The following is a 15,649-nucleotide window of genomic DNA, read 5'->3' on the forward strand; positions in this document are numbered from 1 at the left end:
ATGTGTTCAACGTTCAGTTCTCTTTGGGGAGATACTTCTATTTTAGCATAGTCCCACCAAATTACTAAAATCTCCATTCGTCAATTTTAAAGGTAAACTCCAGCACCACAAATTGCACTTAACACAAAACTCTTCAGGGATCATTTTCCAGCCCATGGAAATATTGTTAACAGTAGAAAAATTGGAGCGACTCACAGGAAAAAAAGAGAGACAAATTTCATTGCTTCATTTGCAATCTGGAGGACAGATCGAAAACCCAGTGGCAACACTAGTTGTCAACATAAATAACATGCAATATAGCAAAACATTTACCCTTCTCTAGGAGAAATGGTGAAATAAAATACTTTAATTGAATGGCATACTTCAGTTTAGAACGGACTCATCTGGCATTGTTCGTTTAGGCTTATAGTCTACTGAAGTTAGACTTTATAATTCTGTTTAAGAAAACATGTAAAAAAATAGCTGAGCAGTTTCAGATTCCTCAAAATAACTGAATCACTTAAACTGCATCTGCCTTGGTTTTTAAAAGCAAGTCAAAAGTATTTTTTCCCCTTAACACTCATCCAACACACCTACCGCCAACAGGATGCAGAAGGCCATTTTCTCTCACCCCCAACTAGCCAAAAGAGGATGTATCCCCCACTTCAACCCCCTAAATCATATATCATTAATGGAAATATAGCTGAAAGTGGCAGGGAATGTGTCCGCTATATTGTACTCTCTCAAGTGCTTAGTACAGAGCTCTGCAAACAATAAACACTCAACAAATACAACTGAGTGACTTGGCTTGTATTTAGTTTATTAACCATGGGCAATGGCAACTCAGAGCCACTGATAACAAGGAGTTAACAGTAATCTATGAACATAAAATACACCAAAATCAATGTCATTTTAAAGAAACAAACATTCCTCTACACTCCACATACAAACACAAACACACACTATGAATTTCTGTAGTGTTGGCTTCCAAATAACTCCAGCAGAATAAAAGTATATGGAATGGGATTTACGTATATTGTGTGCTTGTTAAAACAACTTGTCCTCAACCACACTCATTCTTGGTGATTTACTACAACTGTCAGCAGCCAATTTGTTCAGATTACCGTTATGCATAAAGGTGTACAATGATGATGATTTATTAGCTGATCATTGCCAAGGTGGTACAGGCAAGCTAGCCTTCCCAAATGTAGGTGAGAAATTAAAGCATTAAATAGAGATTATCACTGTTTCTGCTTTGTTTGAAGTAATGAGAATAATTGTAAGTGTTTACTTACAAGTGTTTACTTAAATGAGAATAATTAAAGTGTTTACTATGGGCCAAACACCATGATAAATGCTGGGTTCGAGAAAATATAATCCGAATAGACAGTCAACTGTCCCAAATGGAGCCCACATTCTAAGTAGCAGGGAAAGAACAAGCATTTAATCCCCATTAGACAGGTGAGGAAACTGAGGAATTCAATGACTTCTCCAAGATCTCACAAAGCAGGCAAATGGCAGAGCCAGGATTACAACCCAGATTCTCCAACTCCAAGGCCTCTGCTCTTTTCCACTAGGCCAGACTGGTTCCCCTCAAGTATCTTGTGGAGATTCTTGCATCTAATAACAGGTGAGTCTCTTCTGCCCACTCCGAAGCCTTAAGCACAAAATACTGCTGGAATATCGAGCCAATCGCTCCTTGGTTTTGTTTTCCATCTATAAATGTTTCCATTTTGGATTTCCTCAGTCCATTAACAGGTCAAAACTGCCATCTACTGGCTAATTCCTAAATTAATTTTCCACTGCTTAGCAAGGATTTCTAAACAGCATGTAGAAAAATGTATTTGTCACCTGGGAAAGTTCAATGTGTCCTTCAGAATGGTCACATAAATTAGGCTTATAAACAAGGCTATTTTTAATCATCTGCTTCCCTCCGGAGTGCACAGAGGGATTCTACTTGAACAAACCTGCCAATGAAGTCATCCCTCTTCCCTGCATCTTTGTCCCATGCAGTAACTTCAATTATTCCCCCTCGCTCTTCATAGAGATGGAAGTCAAACTGCTCCCTCCATTGAGGATTTAAAGTTTTTGGCATAATCTGTAATGAGTTGAGAAAGTCATTATTGCCTATGTTCATCACCCCGGTTAAATGCATCATTCAATGGTATTTACTGAGTGGAGAACACTGTACTGTTTGGAAAGTACCATACAACAGAGATGGTAGACATGATCCCAGCCGTCAAGGAGCTTTTGGACATTCTTGGCCATGACAAGAAATGAATTATTAGTCACTGTCCAGAAAGTAGCCCTTTTATTTGCGTGGGAGGTAGGTAAAGTAGCCCCTTGTTTGAAAACAATTACCTGGGAAGGCTAGACCACGACTACTGCTTTGAATTTCTAACACTTTTACTGTATAACAACTTGGAAAGGGCTTGAACACTTTGCCCAGAAAATTAAGCTATTTTCTCATGGAAGATTACCATCATTTTGAACTACAACCTGCTTATCAGACAAAATCCCAAGATGTCCAGGTAAATGGCTATCTTATCTAGCCACTCAACCACTGCTTAAATGGTTTAAACAGCGGCTATGTAGGTCTAGCAACATGGGGATGGGGATGGTGGAGCCAGGCTTCCCTGGAGGGTGAGACACTCTGTGATCCCTTCTTCCACTGCTCCCACACTGGTTTCTTACCTGATTATCTTGTATCTACCACAATACTTAGGACAGTGCTTGGCACATAAAACACTTAAATACTACTCTGCTTTGTTCTGAGTCTTCCTGGAACATGTGGTGAGTAGTTATCTCTCTCTCTCCTTAATCAATATCTGTAGAAAATAGGCCTGGGACATAATGTACTTTTGGGATTTATGATTCTAATTCTACATCTTTTTCACATACCTACTTGCTAGAAAATACTTAGAGAAATTTAGCTATTTCCAAAAACACACTCTGTTTCCTTAATGCCTCACTTCTTGACTTCAGTCACCCTTCTGCTCCTACCCTGGCACAAAGCTGTGCAAGGAGATCTGTGATCTGAACCTCTACTAGCTCCAAACATGTTTCTTGGCGCCTTGCTTCTTAAGTGGCCTCACCTCTAGAACCAAAGTGATCATCAACTGGATATACAACCTCAATTCAGATGAGCCCAAGATTAATTCACTTCCACATGGTGACTTGTACTAACACTGGGGGTTATTTACTCCAGAGTAGGGTCAGCTGACCTACAGAAATAAGCCTCCAGGAAATTGGCAAGAATTTGAATAAAAATTTCCCTTTCCTCCCTCCTCTTCTCTTTCCACTCTGGCAAAGAGCAAGAGGGAAAACTTTAATATTGGTAACTTTTTAGTTACAAATGCATGGACAGATGTTTCTGTATCCAAAAAGCACTAAGTGTGATACGGTGAAAAGAAATTACCTTACTCTTGTACTTCTGATGTCCAAGCCGGAATTTCACATAAGGATCACTCAGTCCATTTGAATCCATGGCCTTAAGACCTTTTCCTTCTATTAAAGTGATACTGACGATCCCTCTCCACAGGTGAGATTTCCTGTGCAGATCTGACAGCCGTAAACTTTGGGTCTGAAACTTAGTAAACAGAAAATAAGAGTTAGTTAAAATAAAACAAATGAGACTGTTGAAAATTATGTTTGTTTCTTTCTTCTTTATGCTACTCAAGTGCTTATGATGTGCCAGGCACTTTACTAAGTGTGGGGTAGATACAAGGTAACTGGGTTGGACAGAGTCCCTGTCCCATACATGGCTCACCACTTAAGTGTCTCCCCTTGTAACTGAGAATTTCTGAATCTGAAGAAGCCAAGGTACCAAAAGTCATTGACCATCAGCACTCATTTAAATGTTTTTCCATATAAAGAATGAAAAACAAAGAGATTCTAAAACATTCATTTTGACCGCATTATAGACCACCATAAATACATGTTGTCACTTCAATACCTTAAAGACCTTGCCAGTGACAGTGCAAACACCTGCTTCTGCCTCAGATGTTTATAAAAAGAAAACAGAGAAAGTACCTGGTATATTCAAATTATGAATCCAATTTTCAACTTACGCTCTTCTGTACTAGGATTTTCTTTTTTTACAGTTCAGTGCCATTTGGAACTAATGTGAAAATACCTGGGCATTAATTGTCTTCCCAACTCCAGTTCATACTTCATTCTGCTGCCCAGACAATTTCTCTGCATCAAATAGAAACTCCTTACCATCAGCTTTAAAGCACTGTCAGCTTGTCCCCTCCTTGCCTCACTCCTACAATAGCTCAACCTGAATGCTTTGCTCTTCTAGCGACAACTTGATCATCGTATCTCTATCTCACTGCTGACCCCTTTCCCATATCCTCTCTCTGGCCTAGAATTACTTCTCCCTATCCCAAACCACCACTCTCCCTACCTTCAAAGCCTTATTAAGGTCACACTGTACTTTAATAATAATAATGGCATTTATTAAGCTCTTACTATGTGCAAAGCACTGTTCTAAGCACTGGGGGGGTTACAAGGTGATCAGGTTGTCCCACGGGAGGCTCACAGTCTTAATCCCCATTTTACAGATGAAGTAACTGAGGCACAGAGAAGTTAAGTGACTTGCCCAAACTCACACAGCTGACAATTGGTGGAGCCAGGATTTGAACCCCTGACCTCTGACTCCAAAGCCCGTGCTCTTTCCACTGAGCCACGCTGCTTCTCCTAAGTTCATTGTGGGCAGGGAATGCATTTATATTAATGTCTGTCAGTCAATTGTAATTACTGAGCGCTTATTGGGTGCAGAGCACCGTAATAAGCACTTGGGAGAGTACAATATAACAATCAGACACATTCCCTACCTCCCCCTCTACAATGAAAACTCAGCATGGAATGTGTCTGCCAACACTGTTGTATTGTAGTCTATACGTGTGCACATATACTGCATATATGTCTCCAAATATGTTTTCACACATACTCTATGAGAGATGTTTACTGACCTGGCTTTAAAACAAAAGAAAATTAAAAGAGTGTTCAAGGGAAATGCTAAAACCTCTCTCCTTTATAAGAACTTTTTTTCCTAACTTCAATATTTAGAAACTACATTTTGCAAAATCTCCCCTTCACTTGTAAAAATATAAATGTCTTCCCAGAAGTAATTACAAACATCTATTCTTAGTGTGGGGAATCATCAATTGACTTTAGAATCTGAAGTTTTGGTTACATGCTATACTGACAAAAAAGAAAGGAGGCAAGAGGAATTTAAAGGCAAAGAACAATGTGGCTCAGAATAGCCTGGCACACACAACACCCTGAATTTCCCAAGACATAAAAATGTCTTTAGTTCTGTAAAGGTGAGATTTCATGATTTCAGAGATGATCCCTTTTATTCTGATAAGTATACACAATTGTTTTGTTCACACATTCTTTTCTCACTTTAAGAAAAATCCACCTACTTCTAAATATATCATTCACATAGATTGATTTCATTATCTGAGTAGCTATTTTTCCAAGGAACTCTCCTAGAACAGAAGTGTGAGGCTGCTTATAATACTTTTAGGAAAACCTACTTCATTATTAGATAAATTAGAGGTTGTAAGCGATGCTTTCTAACAAAGGAATGGGCATTCCCCCACAATAGACTCTGTTTAGGAGATTTTTTTTTTGTATAACGATGGTAAACGGGAAAAATATTTCAATGCTCCATGGAGTGATTAATTCCCATTCTAATTTACAAAGCATCAGGAAGCCAGAAATTATTTGAACCTAGAAATTTAGTGCAGATAGCCTTTGTCACTCATATTTTCAGTTGGCAAGATTCCACAGCAGATACAATAGGGATGGAGGAAATTAATTCAATTTATGTGTTGGAGTTAGATTATTTTTATTTCATGTTAAAAGACCATGTAGGAGAGATGTGAGTGTTTAATCAGTTCAACCTAATGTCAAGTGATGGTTCATCTTAGCAATGAGTGTGTGAATTAAATTATTCAGAATTTGTGTATTTTGGCAACAAAGACTTTAGAATTCTGTATATGAAAAAGACAAAGGTGCTTTAGATTTCTGTTGAAATTAATTATCTGGATTATAATAAAATATATAGCAAGGCTATACTTATTATTACTACTATTAACAATAATAATGATAATGATGCTGCACTCATATGTACAAACTCCTGGGATAGGGATAAGATTATCAGATCAGATGCAATACTTCCCCACGTGGGACTCAGTACAGAAAGGGAGGGAGAGCAGGTATGCTGTTCTCATTTTATACGGGAACTGAAGCACAGAGAAGTTAAGTGACTGGCCCAAGGTCACACAGCAAGCAAGTGGCAGAGCTGGGATTACAACCTGAAGCACCTGACTTCATTCATTCATTCAATCGTATTTATTGAGCGCTTACTGTGTGCAGAGCACTGTACTAAGCGCTTGGGAAGTACAAGTTGGCAACATATAGAGATGGTTCCTCCCCAACAGCAGGCTCACAGTCTAGAAGGGGGAGACAGACAACAAAACAAAATATATTAACAAAATAAAATAAATAGAATAAATATGTACAAATAAAATAGAGTAATAAATAAAAATAGACTCCCTCCTCTTTGGAATTCTGCATCGGATGCAAAAAATTAAATATGCGACCAAACTTACCAACTTTCATTTCCTTTTGCTATAGCAGACTTAGTCTCATGTCCCTCGAGCCACTCTATAAAATCTCAAGTGAGAATGGACTGAGAAATGTAGCTTATATCTTTATGATAAGCCAGCATGCTATAAGAGTCTGTTCTTATATGATTCTATTCTCAGAGCGTGTGGCATTATTTAATCAAAAGACCCATAAGACACTTCACCAAAGATCAGTAGCAGCCTAGAATTACTGTTTGGTAGCACAAACACCCATACCTATCAATGCATGGCAATAATAACAAGAATAATTGTGATTAACTACTCACTGTGTGCCAAGTACTAAACTAGATACAGGATAATCAAATCAGACACAGTATTTACTCAGCCTGAATCCAGTGAACTTTCTATTCCATTCCTGACTAAATTTATTCCAGGGAATAGTAGCTGGCTTGGGCAGTCCAATATAAGATTTCTTCTTCAGTCATTTCTCCTCTCATCAAGACCACCTTTTATAATGGATCTTCTATTGCTTTGTCCACTTCAATTTTTAATATCCAGCTTAATAATAAAGCTTCAGGTTCTCTCCTTGGCCATTCCACAGAGCAATAATGTTCAATTGAGATGTTCCCCGATTGTTTACTATAACTCTCTTCCCCTCATTCCACAGCTTTTAGGTACAATGTATTGTTCCAGAGACACATTGCGTTGATGTAATTTTTACAAAATGCAGATGTGTACCTCATCATCCCTCACTAAACTCTTTAGGTTCTTTCAAATTCCCTCCGATATCTCATTAGCACTGAAGCCGCACCAGATTATCTCCACAGAAGCACAGAGCTAGAAAGATCCATGAATGTCTCAACTTTCTGGATCATTAGGCAAGCTTATATAACATTATTATCTGGGAATGAAGGGATCTGGCTTCTAGTCCCAGTTCCACTGCTTGTCTGCTGTGTGACTTTGGGCAAGTCATAACTTCTCTATGTCTCAGTTTCCTCATCTGTAAAATGGAGATTAAATCCATGGTCTTCCCCTCTCATACTGTGAGTCGACTGGGACAGGGACTGGATTGGATCTATTCGAATATTTGGCACATAAAAACAATAACCACTTGAATGGCTGAATGGGGTATGTACAGCCTAGAGACGGGGTTCTTGAAAGAGGGAGAAGGGAGAAGAGGCAGCCAGCATGGATTCTATCAAGAGCTGCCTCCATCCTTTCTGCCAGAGCCACTCTCTCTCTGGCTTAGAGCTCAACCAGATGCCTCTAACCCTGTTGTAATATAAAGCAGGAATTAATTTGCTTCAATGTCACAGAGTCATAATCCGGGTGAGACTACAGATGACAGCTCTCCATTTAACAGATCAGCATGGATTTTCACAACCCTTGACCCTCCCAGCAAAAGTTAGGTCGGAAAGGAAGTCTAAACCCTGAGACATTTTAGTCTTCAGGATGCTCTGATCAATTTTCCCTCATTTCCTAGCAAATGCTTTAGCCAGGTCGCATAATTCATGTCTCAGGTTCCCGCAAAAGGGGCTCAGAAGATGAAATTAAAATAGCTGCAGCTCACTAATGAATCCATTTGGTGTCTATCAGCTGTCAAAGAAAGAAGAGTCAAAGGGAAGGAGCCTTCTAATAGGTGATGTCCCCACACAGTGACAGTGGTCCATCTAGGTACTGTTCAATCCTTGATCATATGGAAAGTCTGTGTGTCTGCTCTTTCCCTCAAAACATTTTCCACCTTTTAAAAAAGAATCCCACATAGTGTAATTTGGATCATTACTATCCAATTCTTATTGTAAAAATGTATAGGCCTTTGCCATTTCCAGCTCAGCTGTCATTTCTTTTGCCAGTTTAATTTCCACCAAAAAATAATAATGATAATGGTATTTGTTAAGCACTTACTATGTGCCATGAACTGTATTAAGCGCTAGGGTGGATACAAGAAAATCAGGTTGGACACAGTCCCTGTCCCACATGGGGCTCACAGTCTCAATCCCCACTTTGCAGACGATGTAACTGAGGCCCAGAGAAGTAAGATGACTTACCCAAGGTCACACAGCAGACATGTGGCAGAGCCAAGATTAGAACCCATAACCTTCTGACTTCCAGGCCTGTGTGCTAATGCAATCACTTCAATACCTTTATCTTACAGAATGTTAGTTACGGTCTATGACAAAACCTCAATTCTCTTCCCACAGATCTGAGTCCCACATCTGGTCATACCAAAAAGTATAAGCTTTTAATAAAAATGCGGCATGGCTACGCTTCTTAACTCATATTTCAATTAATACTTAGCCTGCAATACAAGACAAATCTGACTCTAAGATTAGGCTCCTGATGTTTCTTTTATAGGAAAACCAGGAGAGCCTCAAAGAAGGGTGATCCTAATTTGTTAAGGACTTACTATATGCCAAGCACTGGGCATAGCTATAGGTTGGGTTAATTAGGTTGGACACAATTCCTGTCCCAAAGGGGCGTATAGGAGTTTCCTCATTCCTCAAGAAACTCCAGTGGGTGCTCATCCATCTCCACATCAAACAGAAACTCACAACTGGCTTTAAAGTACTCAATCACCTTGTCCTATCCTACCTTATCTTGCTACTCTCCTTTTTACACTTTGCTCCTTTTAATGCCAACCTTCTCACTGTGTCTCCACCTCATCTATCTCACCGCTGACCTCTCACCCACGTCCTGCCTCGGGCCTGGAACGTCCTCTCTCCTCACATCCGACAGACAATGACTCTCCCCTCATTCAAAGCCTTACTATGTGCCAAGCACTGAGGTAGATACACGTTAATTAGGTCATAAACAGTCCCTGTCCCACAGGGGCCTCACAGTTCAAGTTAAAACGTTCAGGCCACGTTTCCCCACTCCTCAAAAAACTTCAGTGGTTGCCCATCCACCGCCGCATCAGACAAAAATGCCTCAACATTGGTTTCAAAGCCGTCCATCACCTTGCCCCCTCCTACCTCACCTCGGTGGTCTCCTATTAAAACCCAGCCCGCAGACTTCGGTCCTCTAAGGCTTTCCTTCTCACTGTGCCTCGATTTCTTCTATCGAAGAAAGCAGCGTGGCTTGGTGAAAAGAGCACGGGCTTTGGAGTCAGAGGTCATGGGTTCGAATCCCAGATCCGCCACATGTCTGGGTGACCTTGGGCAAGTCACTTAACTTCTCTGAGCCTCAGTTACCTCATCTGTAAAATGGGGATTAAGACTGTGAGCCCCACGTGGAACAACTTGATCACCTTGTATCCCCCCAGCGCTTAGAACAGTGCTTTGCACATAGTAAGCGCTTAACAAATGCCATCATTATTATTATTGAAGGCACATCTCTTCCAAGAGGCCTTCCCTGGCTAAGCCCTCTTTTCCTCTTCTCCCGCTCCCATCTGCATCACCCTGACTTCCACCCGTTACGCATTCCACACACACACAAAATGCTCCCCGCCCCCCCAGCTCTGCAGCACTTATGTACATATCTGTAATTCATTTTTATCAATGTCTTTTCCCCGTCTAGACTGTCAGCTCATAGTGGGCAGAGAATGTGTCTTTATATTGTGGTATTGTACGCTCTTAAGCACTTAGTACAATACTCTACACACAGCAAGTGCTCAATAAATATGATTGACTGACTGAACAGGTGTTTAATCCCCTTTTTACAGATGAGGAAACAGGCACAGAAAAGTAACACAACAGGTAAATTGCGGAGCAGAGTTAGAACCCAGGTCCTCTGACTTTTTGTTAATGATGTGCATTTAGCTTTAATTCTATTTGTTCTGATGACTTGACACTTGTCCACATGTTGTGTTTTGTTGACTGTCTCCCCATTCTGGACTGTGAGCCTGTTGTTGGGTAGGGACCATCTCTATATGTTGCCAACTTTTACTTCCCAAGCGCTTAGTACAGTGCTCTGCACACAGTAAGCGCTCAATAAATATGACAATGAATGAATGAATTCCAGGCCTGTGCTCTTTCCAGTAGGCCATGCTGCTTTCCAATAATAATAATGGCATGTTAAGCGCTTACTATGTGCAAAGCACTGTTTTCCAAGATTATCGTCAACAGTATTAATTGAGAGCCCTTGGTATGTTGAGCCCAGTCTTAACGTTTGGGACTGTACAGTAGAAATGAAAGGCCCTCGATCCCCAAGGATGAGGAAGTGCATTCAGCACTGACCAGACTGAAAAGACATTGCACCTGGAAGTGGCATCTTCCCCTGATCTGGGAGCTCTCTCCCAATTGCCTTTTTTAAATGGTATTTAAGTGCTTACTCTGTGTCAGGCACTGTACTAAACTCTGAAGCGGAAACAAGCTAATCAGGTTGGGCACAGTCCATGTCCCACACGTGGCTCACAGTCTTAATCCCCATTTTACAGATGAGAGTAACTGAGGCATAAAGAAGCTAAGTGGCTTGACCAAGGTCACGGTAGACAAGTGGCAGAACAGGGATTAGAACCCAAGTCCTTCTGACTCCCAAGCCCGTAGTATATCCACTAGGCCACGCTGCTTCTCCATGATGCCTTGCCTCAGAAGCGGGAGCACACTGGCTAAGGTCATTCTGCTATCGACGGGGAGGCATATGGGTGCACTACAAGATAATAATAATAATAATAATAGCATTTATTAAGCACTTACTATATGCAAAGCACTGTTCTAAGCGCTGGGGAGGTTACAAGGTGATCAGGTTGTCCCAAGGGGGGCTCACAGTCTTAATCCCCCTTTTCCAGATGAGGTAACTGAGGCACAGAGAAGTGAAGTGACTTGCCCAAAGTCACCCAGCTGACAATTGGCAGAGCCGGGATTTGAACCCATGACCTCTGACTCCAAAGCCCGGGCTCTTTCCACTGAGCCACACTGCTTCTCAAGAGGATCCTGGGAGTCTTTGGGAGCTGCCGGGGAAGGAGGGGGTCATAACAGACATGGTTGCCCAACCCCCAACTTCAGTACAACACTCCTGGTTGAAGAAATTCTGACGTTGGGGATTTTGTGACTAGGGAATACGGTGGTGCTACATAGGAAATATAGAAGGAGAGATGGGATTAAGATGGTGGCAGAATATCCAGGTGGAGGTGTCCTGAAAGGAAATTTGAAATTCTAGGGCAGGAGAAATTTCAGGGCCAATAAGGTGGGTTTACGAAACTACCCACAGATAGAGGTGGTAGGTAAAGTGAGTGGATGAGCTCCTTAAGAGAGCTGAGTGCACAGTGAGAGGACTACGAGAGGCTGAAAAAGAACAGCATGTGAGAAAGAAAGGGAGCCATCAGAAAGGAAGGAAGGAAAATAGGGTAGGTAACAAGTATCAGTGAAGCCAAGATCAAATAGCATTTCCAAGAACAGGAAATGATCAGTTTTGTCATTTTCTTCGAGAGAGCCAAGTTGAGACTAATTTTTCATTAATCCATCCAAATTTCTAGTCTTTGGTTGAAAGCTGTTCATGACTGCTCCAATCTATGTTTTTTTCCTTCTCAGACTAATCTAGCAGATAGTTTCCCAATTACCTTCTTTTTTTGTTATCAGAATCCTTCTCCAAATAGAACACAGTGTGAATCACGGTAATAATATATTAAAATTAAGAGTTAGTAATTAAATTTCTTTATTAGGCATTGAGCAGCAAAAGTATTATTCTTGTTTAGACATATCTGTGTCCCGAGGCTATAATTTACCTGCTTTATTTAATTACTTCAATCATTAGACATCAATGGACACTTTGAATTTCACTTTCCTATCCATGTTCTCTTGTAGAATGAGTTCTCTCCAAATTATTTCATTTTTCTGAGCTCTGGATTTCTCTGAATGGGTGTACAATTCAGAATATATCAGTCAAACCCTTCCTTTCTACAATTTTTTGAATTTCAATAGACACCTGGCATTATAAAGCTATCTAAACAAGTAGATTTTATTATCAAAAGGAATAACAAAATCATCTCTTTATGAACTCCATAGTAATGTTTATGAATTCCATGGTAATGTTTCAAAAGGTTGTAATTGTGGATTCAGATATATTTCTAGTTTAATCAAGGGAAGTTAAAATGAATCTGGGCTAAAACTGAGAGCTAACAGCAACTCAGCATTAGAGGCATTTATTGTGTCACTCAGATTACATATAAGTGGAAGTCATCCCTTCCTTCAGAAATGCCTAATTCTGAGAATCTCATTAATAAAAATGCAGTGGTACACACTATGTGCTACGTACTACACTAAGAGCCAGGGTAGATACCAGATAATCAGGCTGAGCACCACCTCTGTTCCACATGAGGCTTATCATCAGCTAGCCTCCTATTTCTACTCAGTTATTCAACCATTTTAAAATGTGTCCAGTTACAACACGGTTCCTGCCACCAGGATCCTCTAACAGCAATTTGGTGAGAAGGAAAAAGAATTGTACAATTTATTTGTTCTAGCCACTCATCAACACACAACCTTGCTCCAACTTCTTCCCACAGACAAGTGGACAGACTAGATTGTGAGCTCCCTGTTGGCAGGGAAGTATCTACCAACTTTGTTAAAAGTTGCCTTCTTGCCAAATCCAATGGCTCCTACTCTACTGTTTGCAGAGCACTGTACTAAGTGCTTGAGAGATTACAATATAACAATGTAACCCTCCTCGACCATCCCCTTCTCCTCAACACACTATCCAACCTTGGCTTCACAGACTCCGTCCTCTCCTGGTTTTCCTCTTATGTCTCTGGCCATTCATTCTCAATCTCCTTCGCGGGCTCCTCCTCCCCCTCCCATCCCCTTACTGTAGGGGTTCCTCAAGGGTCAGTTATTGGTCCCCTTCTGTTCTCCATCTATACTCACTCTCTTGGTGAACTCATTCACTGCCACAATGAATGAACTACCGTCTCTACGCTGATGACACCCAAATCTACATCTCCACCCCTGTTCTCTCTCCCTCCCTCCAGGCTCATATCTCCTCTTGCCTTCAGGACATCTGGATGCCTGCCCGCCATCTAAAACTCAACATGTCCAAGACTGAGCTCCTTATCTTCCCTCCCGAATCCTACCCTCTCCCTGACTTTCCCATCACTGTAGACGGCACTATCATCCTTCCCGTCTCACAAACCTGCAACCTTGGTATCATCCTCAACTCCACTCTCTCGTTCACCCCACACATCCAATCCATCACCAAAACCTGCCAGTCTCACCTCTGCAACATCACCAAGATCCGCCCTTTCCTCTCCATCCAAACCGCTACCTTGCTGGTTCAGTCTCTCATCCTATTCCGAATGGATTACTACATCAGCCTCCTTTCTGATCTCCCATCCTCCTGTCTCTCCCCACTTCAGTCTACACTTCACTCCACTGCCCAGATTATCTTTCTACAGAAACGCTATGAGCACATTACTCCCCTCCTCAAAAATCTCCAGTGGCTGTGTATCAACCTTCGAATCAAGCAAAAACTGCTCAATCTTGGCTTCAAGGCTGTCCGTCCCCTCGCCCCCTCCTACTTCACCTCCCTTCTCTTCTTCTACAGCCCACCCCGACACTCCGCTCCTCTGCCACTAACCTCCTCACTGTGCCTCATTCTCGCCTGTCCCGCCGTCGACCCTGGCCCACGTCCTATCTCTGGCCTGGATTGCCCTCCCTCCACACATCCACCAAACTAGCTCTCTTCCTCCCTTCAAAGCTCTACTGAGAGCTCACCTCCTCCAGGAGGCCTTCCCCAACTGAGCCCCTCCTTTTCCTCTCCTCCTCCTCCCCTCTCCATTGCCCCCCTCCCTCCCTCCTCCCTACCCCCTTCCTACAGCCCTTGTGCATATTTGTACATATGTATTACCCTATTTTACTAATGATGTGTATATAGCTATAATTCTATTTATTTTGATGGTACTGACACCTGCCCCCTTGTTTTGTTGTCTGTCTCCCCCTTCTAGACTGTGAGCCCGTTGTTGGGTACAGACCATCTCTATATGTTACCAATTTGTACCTCCCAAGTGCTTAGTACAGTGCTCTGCACATAGTAAGCGCTCAATAAATGATTAAATGAAGGAATGTTATATTGAAATCTCTCAAGCACTTAGTACAGTGCTCTGCAAACAGTAAGAACTCTGTAAACATAATTGATTAAACGTTTAAAGGCCTCAAAACCTTGGGGCTTAGCAATCAGGGTTCCACAGTCGTGGAATTTTCCTACAGCAAAAACAAAACTGTCATATTGTCCCTCCCTGGTGACCAAGCAGGTGATCAGATAAACCCACCCTGCCCTTATCCTGTTCCACCCCTTCCCCCTTTATTGCTCTTCTTTCCCTACTCAATGGCATTTTCAGCATTCTACTGCTGCTAACAGTCCCTTCATCACCGCTGCCCCTGGGTCCACCATCACCATGAGGTTGGGCCAAGCCAAAAAACCTACAAGGGGCCTACTGCTACTGCTCTTCCCCCTGGCGCTGTTAGGGGCAGAGGAACTACAAGCCAGGGAAGGCATGGGCCACTCTGTAGTGGTGAAACAGAGATGATGATAAAAATAACGACAGCAGTATTTAAGTGCTTACTCTGTGCCAAGCACTGTACTATACACTGGGGTAGATAAAATATATGGGGCTCATGGTCTAAGAGGGAAGGAGAACAAGTATTTTACTCCCATTTTTTCAGCTGAGGAAACTCAAGCACAGAGAAGTTAAGGGATTTGATCAAGGGGGAAAAGAGGACAAGTGGCAGAGCCAGGATTAGAATTCAAGTTTTGACTGCCAGGCCTGTGCTCTTCTGACTAGGGCACATTGATGCTCAGGATGGGAGGGTGTATTCAAGGGCTCAGAGTGGTGAGGATGCACAGCAGCTAAGTCAGGGGGAGTGGGAAAAGCACTGGGGGTGGGGCTGGGGCAACAGGGTTAGGATGGATTTACCAAATCACCAGTTAGGGATTCCGGGGAGGAATGACATATCACTTTACTTCCTTACAAACTTCACTGGTTTTCCCTTCGAGCTTTCTCACAATGTGTGTCACTGAATCGGGGGACTGGGAAGGGGACAGTGGGTGGCTCATCTAAACTGCCGCCACTATTGCAATTTTATCAGTTAAGTCCTGGGCCAGGACATTAGGGGAAAGGTTCACTTTTTTTGGTGGGG

At 41.9% G+C, this 15,649-nt stretch overlaps 1 protein-coding gene across 5 annotated transcripts in view; it reads right to left on the reverse strand.

Annotated features, from left to right (window-relative positions):
* The window catches only part of MCTP1 (multiple C2 and transmembrane domain containing 1), a 369,964-nt gene that overhangs the window by 189,589 nt on the left and 164,726 nt on the right, over positions 1-15,649 (reverse strand). For all 5 annotated transcript variants that reach the window (XM_038765896.1, XM_038765897.1, XM_038765898.1 and 2 more), the window contains 2 exons: positions 3,398-3,568; positions 1,947-2,077 (listed from right to left, as the gene is read on the reverse strand). In XM_038765896.1, coding sequence (XP_038621824.1) covers positions 1,947-2,077; positions 3,398-3,568 — 302 coding nt within the window. The remainder of the gene's footprint in view (positions 1-1,946; positions 2,078-3,397; positions 3,569-15,649) is intronic.

Source organism: Tachyglossus aculeatus, chromosome 23 (genome assembly GCF_015852505.1).
Source record: "Tachyglossus aculeatus isolate mTacAcu1 chromosome 23, mTacAcu1.pri, whole genome shotgun sequence".
In the NCBI taxonomy this organism is placed as follows: Eukaryota; Metazoa; Chordata; class Mammalia; order Monotremata; family Tachyglossidae; genus Tachyglossus; species Tachyglossus aculeatus.